Below are 19,240 nucleotides of genomic sequence, written 5' to 3' on the forward strand. Positions count from 1 at the left end.
GAGGATGGCTAGATAGGGTAAATAAGATAGCAGGTGATAGATGCAGAGCAAGCAATTGATATTAGTGAGCAGATATGATAAGATACATCAAAGACACACAAGCATTATTTCAAAGGACATGTATATGAAAAGTCAGAACTATCTAACCTACGGTGGTGTTTACCCTCATTTTGAGCATGAGAATGTTAATATTAGTTGAAACAGTACAGTGGTACCTCGGGTTACATATGCTTCAGGTTACATATGCTTCAGGTTACAGACTCCGCTAACCCAGAAATAGTGCTTCAGGTTAAGAACTTTGCTTCAGGATGAGAACAGAAATTGTGCTCCGGCGGCGCGGTGGCAGCAGGAGGCCCCATTAGCTAAAGTGATGCTTCAGGTTAAGACTGTTTCAGGTTAAGTACGGACCTCCGGAACGAATTAAGTACTTAACCTGAGGTACCACTGTACTTGGTTTTAGAGGAGTCTTCACTCCTTCGGAATCTCAAAAAAGGGTGGGGACAACATTCATTCCTACAAAGAGAAATTAAGGCTATTCATATTTCTCTCCTGCAGCCCATTCTATTAATGACCATTACTAGACAGTATATATGCAACACATAGCAAGCTGGTGCAAAACAGTGGCCAACAGTTTGAGCTGGGGAATTTTGGTCCAAATCTGACTACTATATGGGACTTAATAGGCAACGTTAGGCTCTCAGCTTTAATTACAGTCAGAAGGGCAGATTTCATTCTTGTCAGATCTACAGTGGTACCTCAGGTTAAGAACTTAATTCGTTCTGGAGGTCCGTTCTTAACATGAAACTGTTCTTAACCTGAGGTACCACTTTAGCTAATGGGGCCTTGCGCCGCCACTGCTGCCACATGATTTCTGTTCTCATCCTGAAGCAAAGTTCTTAACCCGAGGTACTATTTCTGGGTTAGCGGAGTCTGTAACCTGAAGCGTCTGTAACCCGAGGTACCACTGTACTTGGTTGGTTTTTGTTTTGTTTTTACAAGAACCTCAAGATCTAACAACCAGAGCTGGGTGCAAAAGATATAATAATAATTCATTCATTCATTTAAATAACTTATAACCCCCCACCATTTATGCATATTGTAGTGGTGAACAAAAAGAAGAAGAAAATACAAAGTTGAAACAGTAAGAATACATTGTATTGTTTATGCTGGGTTTACAAATGACTTTAATGGTGTCTCTTGAGCATATTCTGACCTAGAAATTTGTTTTTAGTATCAGAACAGAACTGAGCTCACAGTATTTTCACATGAAAGCTCACTCTGTTAGCTTACTTCATTTCACATGTCCCTAAGTTAGTTTTGGAAATTATTTTCTGGTAACAAAACCCATTCTGTTGTTAAACAACTAGGAGTCAGGCATTGTTGGTAATATACTGTAAATCACCCTGAGATCTAACATCAGATCCCAAACTACTTTCTGCCCACAGTTTTGTAGACACCGTTGGCATGAGCTGAATTTGGCTCACACTTGCTCTTGCTTCAATGTTTCCACTTACAGCCATGTGCCAAAAACCAACCTAGACTGAATACTGTGTACATCATGTTCTCACAACTGCCTTGCCATGGGCTGAAACCTCAGCACCGGGAGAACTTTGCCCAGCTACCGTCATTAGCTAATGTGATCAGAAGGAAGAAACCCCCAGGGTGACATGAGAAGACTTTTGGTCTCTTGTCTGCGGCAGTAATTATTTAGCTCTTTTCTTTCCAGGAAGGTTTTGTGTGTTTGTGCACACTAACACGTTTTACAGTTGTGGAGACCTGATCCTATGTACGTTTACTGAGAAGTCCGTACTAGCGTTCAAAGCGTCTTACTCCCACAAATTGCTCTGAAGCCTGAGAATGGCTCAAGAACTAAAATTTACTTTTTAAAAATGGGCAGCACACACTACAAAATTATGCAGCCTAGGAAAATGTTTGCTGATCTTCTCAAGTGAATTCTCTTCTTCCTCTTGTACAAATAACTCTGTGGGAGGTTTGGGGTGTATCTCTGGATAAGACTCACTCAGCACCACCTCAGGATATTTTCAGATCCTCCAAGTATCCCTATTTTCCAGGGACAGTCCCAGATTTGCAGAAGCCATCCTGGTTTCTGATTTGATCCCAGCATGTCTCACTTTTCCTTAGGACATCCCTTATTTTCATCAGGGAAATGTTGGGAGGGTATGTAGTTATGCAACTGCACACCCTCAAGCCAAGAAGATTAGTAACTATACAACCTTTAGCAGACATTTGGAGGCAGCCCTGTATAGGGAAGTTTTTTTAAAAAAAAATGTTTTATGATGTTTTAATATATGTTGGAAGCCTCCCAGAGTGGCTTGGGCAACCCAGTCAGATGGGAGGGGTATAACTAATAACATTATTATGGAATAGGATGTCCCTATTTTCATCGGAGAAATGTTGTTACGGTATGCAATTTGGCACCCACCCCTCCAGGTAAGAGCAGGTGAGTGAAGATGTACATCAGGAAGAAGGCGGTAATTAAGATTTGATTATTATTATTAATTGAATTTATATACAACCCTATACCTGGAGGTCTCGGGGCGGCTTACAGAAAAGATCAACATAAAACCCACAATATACATATATAATCAAAATAAAAACAACCCATTAACATCCCCCAATGGTGGGGTATAAAGCTTGCTAGCACATTTGCCAAGCTAAGCAGGGTCTGGTATGCTTTCAAACAGGGTCGCATTTAGGTTTTCTGAGGCTACTGGAGGTAATGGGGCCCTTTATATGTCCAGCTGTCCTTTGTCAACAACAAATTGTTGCTGTTTTTTGTATTGAATATATGCTCTACGGTAATTTATGACCTAATAAGTATCTCAAGCCATTTGCACATGCAGAATGTAGGCACCCTATATATAAAGATAAAGGGTAAAGGGACCCCTGACCATTAGGTCCAGTTGTGGCTGACTCTGGGGTTGCGGCGCTCATCTCGCTTTACTGGCCGAGGGAGCCGCCGTACAGCTTCCGGGTCATGTGGCCAGCATGTCTAAGCCGCTTCTGGTGAACCAGAGCAGCGCACGGAAACGCTGTTTACCTTCCCGCCGGAGCGGTACCTATTTATCTACTTGCACTTTGACGTGCTTTTGAACTGCTAGCTTGGCAGGCGCTGGGACTGAGCAACGGGAGCTCACCCCGTCGCGGGGATTCGAACCGCCGACCTTCTGATCGGCAAATCCTAGGCTCTGTGGTTTAACCCACAGCGCCACCTGCGTCCCATACCCTATATATAGAAATGAGCAAACCAGTAATATTTTAGGCTAGCAGATGGGGCCCATTACTTACATCATAGGAGCCTACACAACACAAAACACTGCTGCTGTATGTAGCTTTTATTTTATTTGCTTTTTATCTTGTATTTTGGAAATGTACATCCAGTTGTTTTTTCCCCTTTATATTTTTTTGGGGCCCCCAAGAGAGTGGGGCCCTAAGCTATAGCTTGTTTAGCTTATACGTAAATCCAGCACTGCTTCCAAACTGGTTGGGGCGGTGGCGTGTGCCAAGATTCCTGCATTGCAGGGGCTGGACTAGATAACCCTTCCAGGTCTGTGATCCTGCCTGCCCCTGAGGATCCTGCCGACTGAGGACGAAATAAAACAATAGATTACTTGCTAAAAAATGGAAAACACAAGAACTACCAACAGTGGAAGATTGGCAGATGAAGATGATGGACTTTTCGGAGCTAGCTGATCTGACTGGAAGAATCCACAACCAGAAAGAAGAGGAGTTTCAAGAGGACTGGAGGAAATTTAAGGACTATTTGAATAAATATTGTAATATAAAAAATGAGAAATTACTTGAAAGAAACAAATAGGCCCAGGATTAAACTAAGTTATAATTAAATAAATGGGATTTAGAATGTTAAGATGTTATAATTGGAAATTATTTTAGTTTAATAATGATATTGGAAAGCTGTTACTTTTAATTACAAGGAAACTCAGAAGGGAGGGATTTGAGGAAGTCAACCAAGATGTTTAAAAGGTTGGATTTGTGAAGAATTAAGTTTGTTGTTATTGTTTATCTGTTTATTGTTTCCCCCCTTTTTTCTTTTTCTGTGTATCATTTTGCTTTGTGTTTTGTGTTATCACTGTGGAAAATCTAATAAAAAAATTATTGGAAAAAAAGAAATAAAATAATATAAAATATAAAAAGCTGGGAGGGAGAGTCCACCGGGAGAGCGGCGTCAGGCGGAGCGCCGAAGGGGCGCGGGAGGCGCCTTCCCACAGCGACAGCGGCGGCCAGAAAGAGAGGGAAGAGTTGCGAGCAGCTCCCCCTCTCGCCGGGCCGCCCGTCTGGCGAGCCTCCGCAACATGGCGGCGCGGAAAGGCCTCCGTCAACACCTTCTCACCTCCCTCCCTCAGGGGGGCCGCTCTGCCGGGAGGAGCGCCGCCTCTCTATGACCGCCGCTTCCCAACCGCGCGCGGATCAGAACCTTCAGTGGGAGCGAGCGAGAGAAACGAGAGAAAGAGGGGCTTGTTGGGGGGGGGGGACGGAGACGTCGACGTCGCGTCGGCTCCCAGCCAATGAGGGGCGGGGCGGGGCGGGGCACCGTGGCGGCGCCCGCGGGCCGGGCGCTTCAGACTGGCAGTTGGAGCAGCGACTCCCCTTTGTGTCTGGTCTGAGGGGGGAAAAGGGAGCAGCTGCCAGCCGAGCCCCGAGCCGCCCGGCGACTGGGAGGCGACGCGCCGTGGCGTGAGAAACGCGCTTCTCTCAGAGGGCCGAGGCACGAGCGAGGCGCCCCCGAAGGCAGGGCAGGCGAGACCGTGTGTGTGTTTGTGAGGGGAGGGCGGCAGGAGGGCTTGGCCGGCGCTGAGGTAAGGAAGGGGGGAAGCCTTTGTGAAGTGAGGGGAGGAAAAGGGGGCGCCCGCCTTCTCCGCCCTCCCTCATCCCCTCGAAGCCTTTTCCAGTATTGGGGGTCGGGGTGGGCTGAGGAAAGAAGGCCTCTCTTTCCTTCGGGGCTGCTGCTGGGGGGGGGACACCCTCATTCCCGGCGCCCTATCCCGAGAAACGCCAAGAATATTTCCCTTTCTCCCGTCAATTATTATTTTTTCCCCTTCGTGTAAGGCTAAAGGATCGGATCCTGACGATTTCTCTCTCTCTTCTTTCCAAAGACTCGTCATGGGGAGAGACGCCGTTAAAACCCCTCACGTCGAAGACGACGACGCCTTGTTTTTAAACGTCAAGTGACTGGAAATAACGTTTCAGGAAAGAGACGACGGCAGAGAGAGAAATCCGGGTGGTTTTGGGTTTTTTTGTTTGGTTTCCTCAGACCTCGGCCTTTTAAATGCCTGCCCGTATCTGCCTTTTGGGGGATCGAGGAAGCTGCTTGTAGGTGACAATCGTGGGTTTTTTTTGTTTCGTCCTCTCCACACCTCTCGGATATGATTCCTTTGCAACGTGTGCGGTGCTTTGATATTGCGAAGAAGCGTGGGAAGTAAGCCTGGTTTTTATATACATATATATAGTATGCGAAAGATGACCGCCGGCTGGGGGGAAAGGACATGTATGTTCGCTTGAGAACCAAAACTCTCGCCCTGAAACATGAAGACAGATCCGTGTAATGGAGTAAGAGGTCAGGCTGCTCCTCTCATCTGCCATTTGCCCTTTCAGACTGGATTGTAAACCAAGAGGGTTAAGACTCTTTGGAGACTGGAGATTTCCTCCTGCTGGCATTTTAAAAGAAAATTATTCTACGCATCGCCCACCCTCCTGGATTTCTTCAAATATGACCGCCTTGCTGCAGCACCTTTTGCTATTGCTCATTTTCTCCACTGCCACCTTACTACTCAGCACTGCGGCTGGTAAGTAGCCAGTGGGTGTAGCAGTACAGCATGATCTGCAAACGAATTAAGCCGGATTACCTGGATTTAAACCAATTTGGTGCCAGTGAAGGCCATGTGAATAAATCAGAGTACATTTCAATAATTTGACTTAATTGGTTCTAGAGATTGCATCCACGCTAGTTGTTTTGCCTACAGGGAAGGGGGTGCGGCTGGCCACTGTTAAGGCTTATCTTTTTAAAATGTCTGCATCATGCTCCTGGAAATTGTTTCAGTTTTCAGACGCTGATCTAGTGAATCTATTTATCTTCCTATATTTTATTGGGGAAGATTAGCACAATCTAGTAGTTAGGATGAAATTTTATTTTATTATGATATTTGTCACCATTCGTATTTTTCCAACGCACATCCTGCACTTCAGAAACTGTTGGCATGCCGTGTATGAAATCTTTGTTCACAACCATAAGTGTGGTCAATGGTTCTTCATTGACTGAAGTATGTAATACATATTGTTTCACACTATGTGAAACAATGTATGTCTGGGTTAAAAAACCCCACAATCTGTCAGTATTGGCAGAGAAAAAAGTACAGAATGTAAGCAGAAAAACTGATGCAGAATTATTTTGTGTTCTGACTATCTTGAGCAATATTATTCATCTTTTGGACATGTGTGGAAGCTTGATAATGGCATAAACCTTCACGGGTGATAAAGGATGAAAAAGCTCTGAGTTGAGTCTATGTTAAATGTTTAATTTTTACTCCTTGTACATATTTTCAACCAGTTTTTATACCTGCTTCCTGGAAATAATTCCAATTTAACTCAATGGTGCTTACTTCTGAGTAGAGATATGCCTAAAATTTCACTGACAGAAATCTAGAAGTACTGTATGTCTTCCTACCCTCAGTTACCAGCTGAAATACCAAACTAACTTCATTTCCCTCTAATTTTTTCAAGTGGACAAATAAATTTGCTTTAGGAATGTTTCAAAAGAATTATATTAAAAGAACAGGTGAAATTATTTGGGTCCTTCAAATAAAATTTTAGAATTCAGATTAAGAGAGCAATTTTCTCAGGTACAGGAAGCCAATGATGCTAAAACCTTTAAATATCTATATCTATCTATCTATCTATCTATCTTAATCCTATTTGGTTAAAAAAAATGAGTGGTTAAATGTGAAGGGTTATTCAGTCTTCTAGGCAAGTTACATGTAGGATTGTACTGCATATTTGTTTTTCAAGCATGATTTAAATGTTGGTTGATTTACCTAGGAGTAAATCTCAGTGAGCTTGGTAGTGCTTATTTCTGGGTATACATGCTTAAGATTTCAGCAGTACAAATTTTAAGTCTTTAAAAGGGCTTTCTGTGGGGGGGATATTGAACTAAAATGATTGATGTAGAACATTTGATTGCAGCAGGCTGGCCTTGGGCTAAATCATTGGTGCTTCAGATTAATGTCCACTGTGCATGTCATTGGTAGTTCATAAGCTGTTTCCTCTGTAGAATTGATATTTGAAACCCATATTTCTACATTTAAACTTTACAAGTGTAATAAACTATTCTATATTCAATCAAGTCTGCAAAAAATACATGGTTTTTCTATGGGATGATTTCTTGGCAAAATTTGAAACATTTATTGTGCTTGCTAAAAGGAATAGCAATTGTCTTCAGTTTTGACCTGAGAGTAAACTTGGTATTAATTATAGACTGGGGAAGTTCTTATGGGCAATCTAGCCAGCGTTTTACATATGATGGGAGAATCCCTGGCACCTACATATTCAGTAATGTCTAGAAAAGCTCTGCTAAAGAAAGTAATTCACTAACTAGTCTTTAGAGTCCAGATTTATATTCTATGAATATGCTATATCCTATTACCACTCAAGAACTTTCTGATGTGCACTCATTTACAAACCCCAGCATTTAATTAGTGGTAAAGTTCTACAATATCTAACAAGGATAAAAACAAATCGAGTCCTATACTGAATCAATAAAAGGAGTCTAATTCCAAAATTATTTTAAATGTATTTCACAAAATCTATGAATACATTGTAGGATAAATCAGTTTAAACATAATAAAAGTCCTGTTCAATCAGTCCAAAGACCCATTTGGTCCAGCATTGTGTTCTTATGGTGGGCTAACCAGATGCCTGTGGGAAGCCCGAAAGCACTCTCGCCACTTGTGATTCCTAGCATTTGAAAGCATACTACCTCTGACAATGGAGGTAGAACATATAGTAGGTAGGGCTATCACTTCCTCTTGTGGGAGTGAATTTCATGGTTTAACTGTGCACTGTCTGAAGACATTCTTTTGTGCATCCTACATCTTCCAGCAGTCAGCTTCATTGGATGGTCCTGGTTTTTAAAATTATGAGAGGGAGCAAAGCGTCTCCCTTGTCCAATTTGCTACACCATACATAGTTTTATTCATTATGTCCCCCTGCTTCCCATTTTTCCTAAACTAAACTAAACTGTTGCAGATGTTATAACCTTTCTATGTAGGGGAATTGCTCCAGTCCCTTAATCACTTTATTTGCTCTTTTCTGAACCTTTTATAGCTCTACAGTATCATTTTTGCACCAGAACTGTGCACAGCCTTCCAAGTATAGTCACAGCATAGACCTCACAGCATCATGACACTGGCAGTTTTATTTTCAACCCCTATTGATTCCTATCATATATTGATCCCTATGTTGGTGTTTCCGTTGCATCAGAAGTGGTTTAGTCATGCTGGCCACATGACCCGGAAAGCTGTCTGCGGACAAATGCCAGCTCCTTTGGCCTGAAAACGCAACCTCATAGTTGAATTAGACTGGACTTAACTGTCCAGGGGTCCTTTACCTTTACCATTTTTTTTAACCTATCATGTAATTCACATTTCACAGCTACCACACACCGAGTCAACATCTTCATCAAACTGCCCACTGTGACCCCAAGGTCTTGTTCCTGGTCAGTCACCACCAGTTTAGATTCTAATAGTGTTTATGTGAAATTATATTTTTTTATCCCAGTGTGCATCTCTTTATATTTGCATCTGTTGATTTGCATTTGCCATTTTACTGCCCATTCACCCAGTTTGGAGAAAACTGAAAGTCTGTGAATAACTTTGGGTGACATTCAATGCTGTCTCATTCAATGGGGAGGAAAGCCAAGTTTTTCTAATCCCTCCACCCCTTGTAGCCTCCTATGCCATTCCCTCAAATCTGCTGTGATGGGTCTCCATACTGCAGAGTAGATTTAAGGAGGGGCAGCAGTGAGAGGAGGAATCATAGGATCAACAGCTTCCAGCTGCTATAAAACCCCTTAAAGAAAGGTTGAGTTATCAGACTATTTTTTAGGTACTTGATAAGGTTTTTTTTTTTTTTAAGGGTAAACCGCCCATTTCCATCTGAGCTGGCTATTATAAGAACTTCGTAAATTTATAATACGATTTTTTTGCTTACTTGTTTTTCTCTTCACTCCCCATTCTTTTTTTCTACTTGTGTCATGCATTTTAACATTGTAAGCCTGAACATAGGAATTCTGTTGGGTGTTTTTTATTGATTTGTAGGTTGCTCTGGGGCCTTGCTAGCTGAACTGTAGGATATAAATGCCTCAAATAAATAAAGTTTTCCAATGTGATCTATGAAATGCTTGGTTCCATAGATGGATCCAAGTATTTGTATTTACACATCTTACTTTACCTTGAAAAATCTTGAGCAAGTATCCTATGGGGTCTCCAGTTCAGGCTCTGACCAGGCTATGATCTGTTTATTTTTAACAATGAAACGCCATTATTTATTTATTTATTTATTTTATTTTAAAACCGTATAGCCCATCCTTCCTCTCAAAAGAGCTCAGTTCAGTCAATACATCCACAATTTAAAATAAAGATAAAAATAAAAACATTCTAAAAACAATTACAGTTTAAAAACATTATTTCATCTGGTGATTATGTGCTCTCACATACTTTTCTTTGGACTTGGAGCATAATTCCACTTATCCTAAGGTTATTATTTTCAATCACAAACTTTTTAGTATACAGTGGTACCTCGGGTTACATATGCTTCAGGTTACTTATGCTTCAGGTTACACACTACGCTAACCCAGTAATAGTGCTTCAGGTTAAGAACTTTGCTTCAGGATGAGAACAGAAATCGTGCTCCGGTGGCGCGGCGGCAGCAGGAGGCCCCATTAGCTAAAGTGGTGCTTCAGGTTAAGAACAGGTTAAGAACAGACCTCCCGAACGAATTACCACTGTAATCTGGCCAAATGTAGATGTGTGTATTTCCCTAGCTTGTGGAAAGTCTCAGTAAGTCATTGAAGATAACACACTTAATTAGGCTGAATCAAAAACTTAAACTAGAATTATTTCCCAGAGACAGGATAATGTTGATTGATACCCCTTTAAGCCAAGAACATTTTCTATCTAAATTGAAACACCACACAAATTAGGTATCTAATAGGCAGGGGGGAAAGTGGCAGAACTGGAAGTATGGTGATATGGTTCTTTTTTGGCAACCAACAGCTATATGTTTTTGGGTACTAATCCCCACAATCTTCTCTTGCAGGTATATTTAGTTATAATGTATTTTATTTATAAAAATATTTATATATTGCTGTATCAGGAAAATATATCCGTGGTTTACAGCAATCACCTAGTTCCAAACCTAGTGAGACAAAGTTACATGTAAGTTCAATATGTTCCCCTGCCACTCATCTCACAGAGGAAAAGTCAGTGGAACAGCAATCCATCGTCTCATTATTTGCAAGTTATTATTTATACACTGTCATCCATGTACATGGCACTATATACAGTATAAAATTAGGAGAATAGTAATCTGAGCAAACTCACCCATATTTCTCACAAGGTAAGGCAGTCATCTTTATTCACCCCAAGACAAGTCATTATTCAGTATATCATTTTTAATTCACATTTTCACTGCATTACAATCAATATAAATGATTCTCGTTTCTCCTCAATCATATTAATAGCAACTAAATTTAAAAGTGAAGAACTGAGGCTGAGAAACTGGAAGGCGGGTACAAGCGGGTAATGCGGAGATATTTTTAACAAGTCCTAAAACTCTGTTGCTTTTCATATCAACATACAGCCATAAGACTTATCTATGCTACATATGCTTAGTCGATTTCTGAAAAAATTAAACATTTTATTATTTGAAATAAGAGCAGACCAAAAAAGTAAACTGATAAACTGAGGATTCCCAGAATAGAGGTTACAAAATGAAGTTGGACCACCTACTTGACCTAAATTTTATTGTTCGTTTTTATGTTTTTATATTGTGTGAAAGCCTTAATGGAGAATGTGGGTTTTATAAAGGAATATGAAGGAAGTAAGAGGTGGCATTAGAGAACATTACTGGATGCAGTTCCAGGTATAATGGGGCAGCAAGGAAGAAAGGGCAGAGTTATGTGGGGAAATGGTAGACCTTTGGATTGCTGAGGGTGGTGGGACCCAAGGCGTGAATGTCTCAGATAAGTGAAGATGCCACCATCTGCGAGGTTCTCTTTGCTCCATGGTAGTTGGAACCCTATGAAACCTCATAGACCATCAATCATGTAATTTTGTGAAAGGGGAAATTGTTACTATTTGGTGATGGATTGAACGTGGGAGTTGAAGGAATGAGCAGATGAAGGAGAAAAATCATGACTATGTGCCTTTCCCACGGGGTGGATGATGTCAGTGGATAAGAAGAGGGGGGCTTAGGAGAAAGATAAGCTCATTCATGGGCATATTGAGTTTGTAATGACAACAAAGCACCCAAGTGAAAAAATCAAAGGCGCACTTGGACATGAGAGACTAGATGAAAGGAAAAAGTTTTGGATGTCAAGTACAGGTGGTTCTGAAAGCTGTGGGATGTAATGGGGTCACCCAGGGACAGTGTAGAGTGCTGTAATATAGGTCAACTGGTTTTGTGATGTTCTGTGGTTATTGTTGCTGATTCCAGTTACTTAATTCTGTTGCTGTGGGATACAGCCATCCCTTCATGCATTGCTTCAGCCTGATGTCACCTTTTCCTGGTTCTTTCTTTGTTAATGGGAGTACATGTGGCTTAACAGAGCAAGAACAAAACAAATATTAACTCATATTGATAATAGAGATGCTTACATAGTTTTCAAAATTGATTGAAAATGTTTGCATATATGTATATATAATGTTCTGCCTCTTTAAGGTTCTTTTTTTCTTTGCTAAATAAATGTTCTTATCTCTGGTGACATTTTTGTATATGAATGGTGAGTGATTGTGTGTTGACCAGGGAATATGCTGTTAATCTTTTTTAAAATGTGTACAGTGCATGCTCAGTTCTACATTTCCCCCATATTGTGGAATATATTGCAGAAAAAGCAATGGGAGGAATTCAACATCATACTCTTCTGTTCATTCCATCAGCATAAGAATATCTGCTTGCCAGACTGAATGATTCCTCCTCTCTTCCCCCCTGCATGCTGTTGAGAGTTTTCTTGATCCTGTGGATCAGATTGGGGGGCAGGGAGACTTGGGGAAGCCCCATTGCCCTTGGACTGGCTTCTGCTAGCACACTGGGTTAGATGAATGTGGGCCAAGGAAGTGTGTACCTGAAATATTTAAAACAAAATTAAAGGTGTGTGTGTCAGGCTTGTAATTAAATCCACACATTTTACTAGCTTCCAGTGGTCTGATGGAGAACTCTATCTTTTTGCAGCAGTCTCCTGCATTTTTATGGTCTTGCAGCCTGCTTGGTTTCTATGCTGGACTCACTCCATTGCGGCTGGTCTTGTGTTGTCTGTTTACTTACTGAATGGAAGGGGAAAGTAGATGAGGGAAAAGAATAAAGATGGTATAGGAGTCCATTGCACCTGGCCAGCCATCACCACTGGAGCACTAGAGGAAGGCAGAATAAGAAGAGAGCAACAGCCATGTGCCCATTAATTCCAGTTTTGAAGGGCACATGGCTGTTGGTCCTCCTGATGTGCCCTCCCCAAGTGGCTTTGCGAGGAATATTTCCATGGCGGGGTGCAGTGGGCAAACGGAGTCCGCCAGCCCAGTCCTTGCCACCAAAGCAATCACTAGCCTGGTGCAGCGGGCTCCATTTGCCCTCCACCCCCCACCATGTACAGTAACACTCCTCGCTAAGCTGCTCTAGGAGGGCACGTGAGATGGACACAACAGCCATGCCTTTGCAAGGCTGGGTTCCTTCTCATGCTGCCCTCCCTGAGTGGCTTTGCAAGGCTGGGACCTGATCAGATCCCATTCTCACACTCAGGGCTGGTTTGAGGAGGGCGGCAGGAGAAGTGTGCCCCCTGCCCAAAATGCGCCTGGGGCAATTGCCCCGGCTACACCCCACTATGTCCCTGCTTTAGCCCACTACTGCCCATAAAAGGAAAATGGCCTGAGACAAAGCTAATTGATCCTTTCAGTTACTGCAGATAAGCAGTACTGGAGCCAGTCAAACATGCATAAGACCATTTTTGAACACTAGCTGGCAGAAGGAGCTATAAAGACAGGTTGCATGGAGTGATGTTGAGTCCGTGGCCATAGTCCAGTGATCACATCTTTGCATGTATCAAGACATATATGGTCTGAAGGCTACCACTTTGGTGAAGCTAAGCAAGTTTGGTTTGGGTACAGGCCTGAATGTGAGATTCTTTAGGAACTACATATGCACTACCTTAGGTTCTATGAAAAAATATAGGTGGAATATATATGGAAGAAAATCATAATTTAAAAGATCTTAAGCCAAAATATGAACAGGGCTTGTGTAACCACACATAGATGTTTTGCTCTTCTTTTTGTGTGATCTGGGAAACAAGCCAGGATGTCTTCAGTTTTCTATAACTCTGTGTTATGTTCAGATTGGAAAGCCATGTTAATGACTTCTAAACAAGTCAGAATATAAAGTTCTGGTTTTTAAAGCCATTTACCATGGTTTCCTGGTTCTGGTGTAGTGGCCTTTGTGTGTGGGGCTTGAGATTGTCGGAATGCATCCCCTCTTGTCTTCCAGGCATCCGGCCATTTTATGTGTGCAAACATGTTTGTGATTCCGCTGGAGGAGAAGCACCTCAAACCTTCCCCTACCCCCATTGTCTCCATAGAGTCCATACACAGGCGTGGGTTCATGTGGCCAACAAGTGTGAAGTTATCTTAGGCAGTGTTCGGAATTCTCCAGGTGCCAGGCGCGTTTTGCAACTGGTGCAAGTTCAATTGCGACCACATGGAAATTTCTGAATGCCAGGTTGGTGACTGACATCTCCACTTGGCTGATGGCACTGTGGTGCTGCTAGGCAAGCCAGGTGACTCGGATGCAGCCAAAGACACATGTCTTATGCTTCTGCACTGTCGCACAAGCCAGATGACTCACATAGCAGCAAACTTTGCTTCAGCAGTGCTGTGAGAGCTGCAATCCTAGGCACACTTTCTTAAGGGTAAGAAAGCCCCTCTCAGTGAGGTGGGGCTCACTTCCAAGCAAATGTGCCAAGGGATAAAGAGGAGGAAGTGCGTTCGCCCTCATGCCTACACGTGCAAGCTCACCCATCCCCATGCTCCTGTCTTTCATGAGGCGGTTGCTGGGTGCCTCGGAGCAGCCATGCTGGGCCGGCCAGGGCACCCCAAAAGGTGTTTCTCCCACTCCCCCCCTGCCCCCCCTTGCAGCATTAGTTCATATGTTTTGGGAGGGGGAAGGTTACTGTAATTGGTAAAATGCATGACTGAATTGTTAAATATGTTAATGTTGATGATCTACACGATTCATTTTTTGCTTTGCAACCTTGTGCCTAGACATTCTGTTGTGGCAACCTCAGCCAAGGTTTAAGGTGCCATTTGGCGAATAGCTTACATACCTGAATTTCTAATACAAATTTTAGGCCAATGGGTATAACTGGTAGTTCTGATTCCTCTTCAGTGCCTAAATCTAGGGCAATTTTTATTTCACGGATCCCCAAACCATTTAGACCATGTGGCTCTTGGGGCAAAGAACATAATTATCTGACTTAGGCACCCACCCTGCCAACTGGAACATGCCCTCAGGTGGGGAACCTGCAAGGTGCAAGTACCAGATATTTTTTGGGGACTCCTTCTGCCTCATTGTGCTTCTTCTCCAATAACTCCAGTATTAAGATGGGCTTTCTAGGTAAGTCACCTTCTCCATTCCCAGGATGGCCTGCCCTGGTAAATTGGTACTCTTTTCATTTGGGGAAAATAGCTGGTGCTAGGGGGAAATAAATATTCCCTAGCAGACAGAAGAGCTCTCTTGCTTTTTGCTAATGTCTCTTGTGGTCATCAGGCAGGCTTTCCCTCCAAGGCATTCAGGTCAGGCCTTCCTGCTGTTGCTATTCATGTGAGCACTCTCCCCAGAAACATTGTGGACTACCTTTTAATCTTCCTCAGGAATATCTAGGACACTATTCTGGTTTCTTCTCCCACTGGTCTTAACCACTCCTGCCCAGCAATGCCATTCTTCCACTTGTACCTCATCTGTCAAGGTTGAATAATTGCAAGAGGATTGTTTAATCTCCTGCCTGGGCTCTGGGGCTAGTAAAGGTCCATTGGACTCCTCCCCAAGTTCTTGGGTGTGGGGTAGAAATGGACTGTTTTTAGTGTCCCCTTGGGCCTGCCTTGCATTATGAACTATTTAAAACCAAATGTACAATTGTATATTTTAGAGTATTCCTGAAAATTAAAAACATAGCATAATACTTAACTTAAAAAAAAAAAGTAAACTTGTGCTTCTTCTCACCACTTTTTACTTGGGGTATAAAATGGATTTCAAGCTATATCTAGAAGTGTGTCATTTCCCCTGCAATTGAGCAAGGGGAAATCTACCAAAGTCAGCAATGGAACAAGATAGCTGAGCCTTCATTCTAGTATTATTTAGGTCCCACAGTGATGCAACTTCTCTGACTGCTTGGGGCTAACGGGAGGTATTATCTTTATTAAAACATAAAGTGTCTTGATGCAGTGTAATTCAAACACATTTCCCACACTATAGAAATATGCAGAGAATGACATGTAGAACAGCTTTCAGAAAGCAGAAGCTTTGATCGTCTCTTTTAAGAGCTGAGATCCCAAAACTTCCAGGAAGGGTATATAACCAGTCTTTTTCTTTTGTTTCATAGCAAGATAATGATGAAATATAGCAATCCATTTTGTAGAGATTTTCTACAGTCTTTACATAGTAAAAAACCCTAGAACCTCTCTTAATTCTTTTACAAATGAACACTTAGGTAAACTAGGATTTGGGTTTACCCTAGAAGAGATATTTTTAAATTACTGAAACATGTTAATATAATTTAAATTTTAAACTACTTTTAAAGCAAAATCTCCTTATAATGCTGTAGCTTGGGGTTATGGTCATCAGTTTAGAAGCAGATTGAATTCACGGGCTTTCTGGTTCTCCATTTTAAGAACTGGGGCTGATTTTAAAATTGCAGAAATAATACTTCTGCACTGTCTTGTCTAGAGTAGGTCATTCCAGGCAAAGCAAGCAAGCAAGCAAAACCCTGGCAACCTTCTAACATGTGAAAAGTTAGCATACCTGGAAGAAGGTGATCTCATCATTTGTGAAAATTTATGTAGGTTCACAGCAGTGTTGGAAATTTGTCAGGCACCAAGAGTGTTTTGTGACTGGCACAGGTCCAATTGCGACCACATAGAGATTTCTGGATGCCAGGTTGATGACTGACATCTCCTTCTAGCTGTCCCCTCCAGCTTTCTTAAGCAGGTAAGCAGAAGAGCTTATTTATTGCATTTATATCCCACCTTTTTCTCCAAGGAGTATGATTCACCCTGCTTTCAGTTAATCCCTACAATAACCCTGTGAGGTAGGTTAGGAGGCTGTAACTTGCCCAAAGTCACCTAGAATTGAAATCCTGATTTCCCAGGTCCTAGTCTGACACTCTAATCACTACACCACACTGACTTCCTACAGTCAGTGTCCCATAGCAGAAGTATCTGCTGTGGGACAGCTATATAAATTAAGTAGGTAAATAAATATGGGGAAAGCAAAATGTCACTTTGAGAAGGATCTGAAATATTTTTCCTTGAGTATTGAGTTTGTTTTATTCTGGATTGCTTATTTGATGTTTCAGTGTGTTGCAAACTGCTTTGAGATTTTCTCATTGAAACATACAGTATATAAATGAAATGAATAACAACAACAAGAAATTCCACTGAGGGGAAAATGGCTCCCAGACATTCCGTTGTGGTGACAATACCCCAGGTTTAAGGTGCCATTTAGCAGTTAGCTTATATATCTGAGTTTCTAACACTGGTTCACAGGATACTTCATGGACAGGCTGTTTGTTGAATGATTGCTTAATCATACATATATGAATACATCTCACAGCAGGTATTGATGCTTAACAGTACTTCTAAAATGTGTGGAGAGAAACACTGGGCAATGAATTGAGGAGATTTCACCCCTCCCATATCCAAGAATCTGCTGATGTCTCTGCTGATTCTCCAGAGAGGAGGGGGTGGTTCTGCTCTCTACTTATTTCGCTCCAGCCTCACATCAGAAAGAGAGAGAGAGACTGAGTGTTAGAGAGAGACCGTGTGTATAGATAAGGTTGCTGCTAAGAGCAGCTGCAGACACTCAGTGCAGTTCAGCATTTTCGTTTAGACCTCATTAGGTCTGTACATAGTTGTGTATTATAGTTGTAGATAGAATAAAGAAAATATTCTACAGAGCTGCTCTCCGAGTGGTTTATACTCTGCTATACCCTGCTGCACTCTGCTGTGCGACGACTGTCTTCTTGTTGAAGTGAATCCGGTGCTCACAACTCTAAGCTGTGAGTCCACAGCACTTTGACCTGTTCCTGTGCAGAAGGTGGTCTCTGGAAGTGCTACCCAGCTCGCCTAGCCCAGTCGGGGCTGAAGTGTGTGAGTTCAGTTGGTGGCACTGGCTCAAGGGCGATGCTGACATGAATGGCTACCATACAAATAACTCCAGTGGGAGATTGTTGGCAAACCTAAGTTGGGGGGATTTTTGAGAGAGGAGGGTTGCAACACATGGGGAGGGTTAAACTTTACTTCCTCAATATTCTTGTATACCATTTAAACTTGAAAATTGCCAACAGAAACTTAATTTCCATACAGGGTTCATTGTTTGCGCTGCAGTCACAATGAAGATCACCCCATCTGGAAATTAGAACTGGGGAGCGGGGTGGCTCAGTGCAGTCTGAATCCTATGTGTATGTGGGAACAATAGATAGAAAATGAGGGTCTATATATTTGTATGAGAGAAAAAAGACGATATGTGCGCACATTTTGTGTGGATGTGTATGAATATGTATGCTTCTACGTAGATTAGGGTGGCCAATTGCAAAAGAGAACAGATCTCCTACAGCGTTAATTGTTTTCTAGAAGAGGAAATTTCAGCAGGTGTAATGTGTTACGTAAACTACACCTGCTCCATTTCTTTCTATTACACAATTATTAAAAGTTTAGGAATCCTGCCATCTTTTGCATTTGGCCACCCTTTGTGTGGGCAGCTGTGTGTTGTGTGAGTACAGTGGTGCCTCGCAAGACGAAATTAATCCATTCCGCGAGTGTCTTCATCTAGCGGTTTTTTCGTCTTGCGAAGCAACCCTATTAGCAGCTTAGCGGATTAGCGCTATTAGCGGTTTAGCGGCTATTAAAGGCTTAGCGGCTTAGCTGCTAAAGGGCTATTAGCAGCTTAGCGGCTTAAAAAAAGGGGGGGGGAGCGAAAAAAAATCTCAAGACTTGCAAGACATTTTCGTCTTGCGAAGCAAGCCCATAGGGAAATTCGTCCTGCGAAGCGCATCGAAAAACGGAAAACCCTTTCGTCTAGCGGGTTTTCCGTCTTGCGAGGCATTCGTCTTGCGGGGCACCACTGTATAGGCGGCCATACTCAAAACTAGTATGCTGTCCTCAGGTGGGGGGAAAATCCCACTCTTGGTATAATATTGTATTTCTCATTAGGATTAAGTGACTTTCATTAAGCCATCTTGACCTTTGTCAAAAATATTCATATTCTGGTTGATGAACGACTTGATTTGCCTTGCAATATTCAGTGTTTTCGTTTCTGTGTCAAGGTTGTAGAGTAAGGTTTGCTTTAGTTGAGGTTCTATCATTTCTTCTTGGAAACCACTAGCTTAATCTTAAAGCACATATATTCACAGTTTTTAAAAAAATAAAAATAAAACACAAATAGCCTTCAGAGGTACTTTATAAGAATATATTTAGTAACTATTAATGTACCTGCACTGGAAGTTCTTTTTCATAACTGAGATAGCAGGTTCAGAAAATTTACTAAAAATTTCCTGGTTGAAATGCCAGAACCTTCCTTATCCCTTTAACTCCAAAGAAAGCAAAATTATGTATGTTGAACTGAAGTAGAATGACATTCATTCTTCATAACATCATTGCTATTAGGCCTGCTCAGGTGCTCACCAAGAAGATACACAGGGAAGGCTGGGGCTAGCCTTTCTTTGGCTGTCCTC

At 42.1% G+C, this 19,240-nt stretch overlaps 1 protein-coding gene across 6 annotated transcripts in view; it reads left to right on the forward strand.

Moving 5' to 3' along the window:
- The first annotated feature begins 4,306 nt into the window (after positions 1–4,306).
- Positions 4,307–19,240, forward strand: part of BMPR2 (bone morphogenetic protein receptor type 2) — a 93,777-nt gene continuing 78,843 nt past the window's right edge. For 2 of the 6 annotated variants that reach the window (XR_013989413.1, XM_081016294.1), the window contains exons 1-2: positions 4,594–4,789; positions 5,136–5,825. Coding sequence is in view for 5 of the 6 variants with exons in the window: in XM_081016294.1 (XP_080872420.1) it covers positions 5,750–5,825 (76 nt within the window). In the remaining variant the exon portion in view is untranslated. Of the gene's footprint in view, positions 4,462–4,593; positions 4,790–5,135; positions 5,826–19,240 lie in introns of those variants that run through there. The other 4 variants (XM_081016297.1, XM_081016295.1, XM_081016298.1 and 1 more) reach the window with 4 other exon arrangements.

Source organism: Podarcis pityusensis (assembly GCF_964106645.2).
Source record: "Podarcis pityusensis genome assembly, chromosome: 1".
Taxonomy (NCBI): Eukaryota; Metazoa; Chordata; class Lepidosauria; order Squamata; family Lacertidae; genus Podarcis; species Podarcis pityusensis.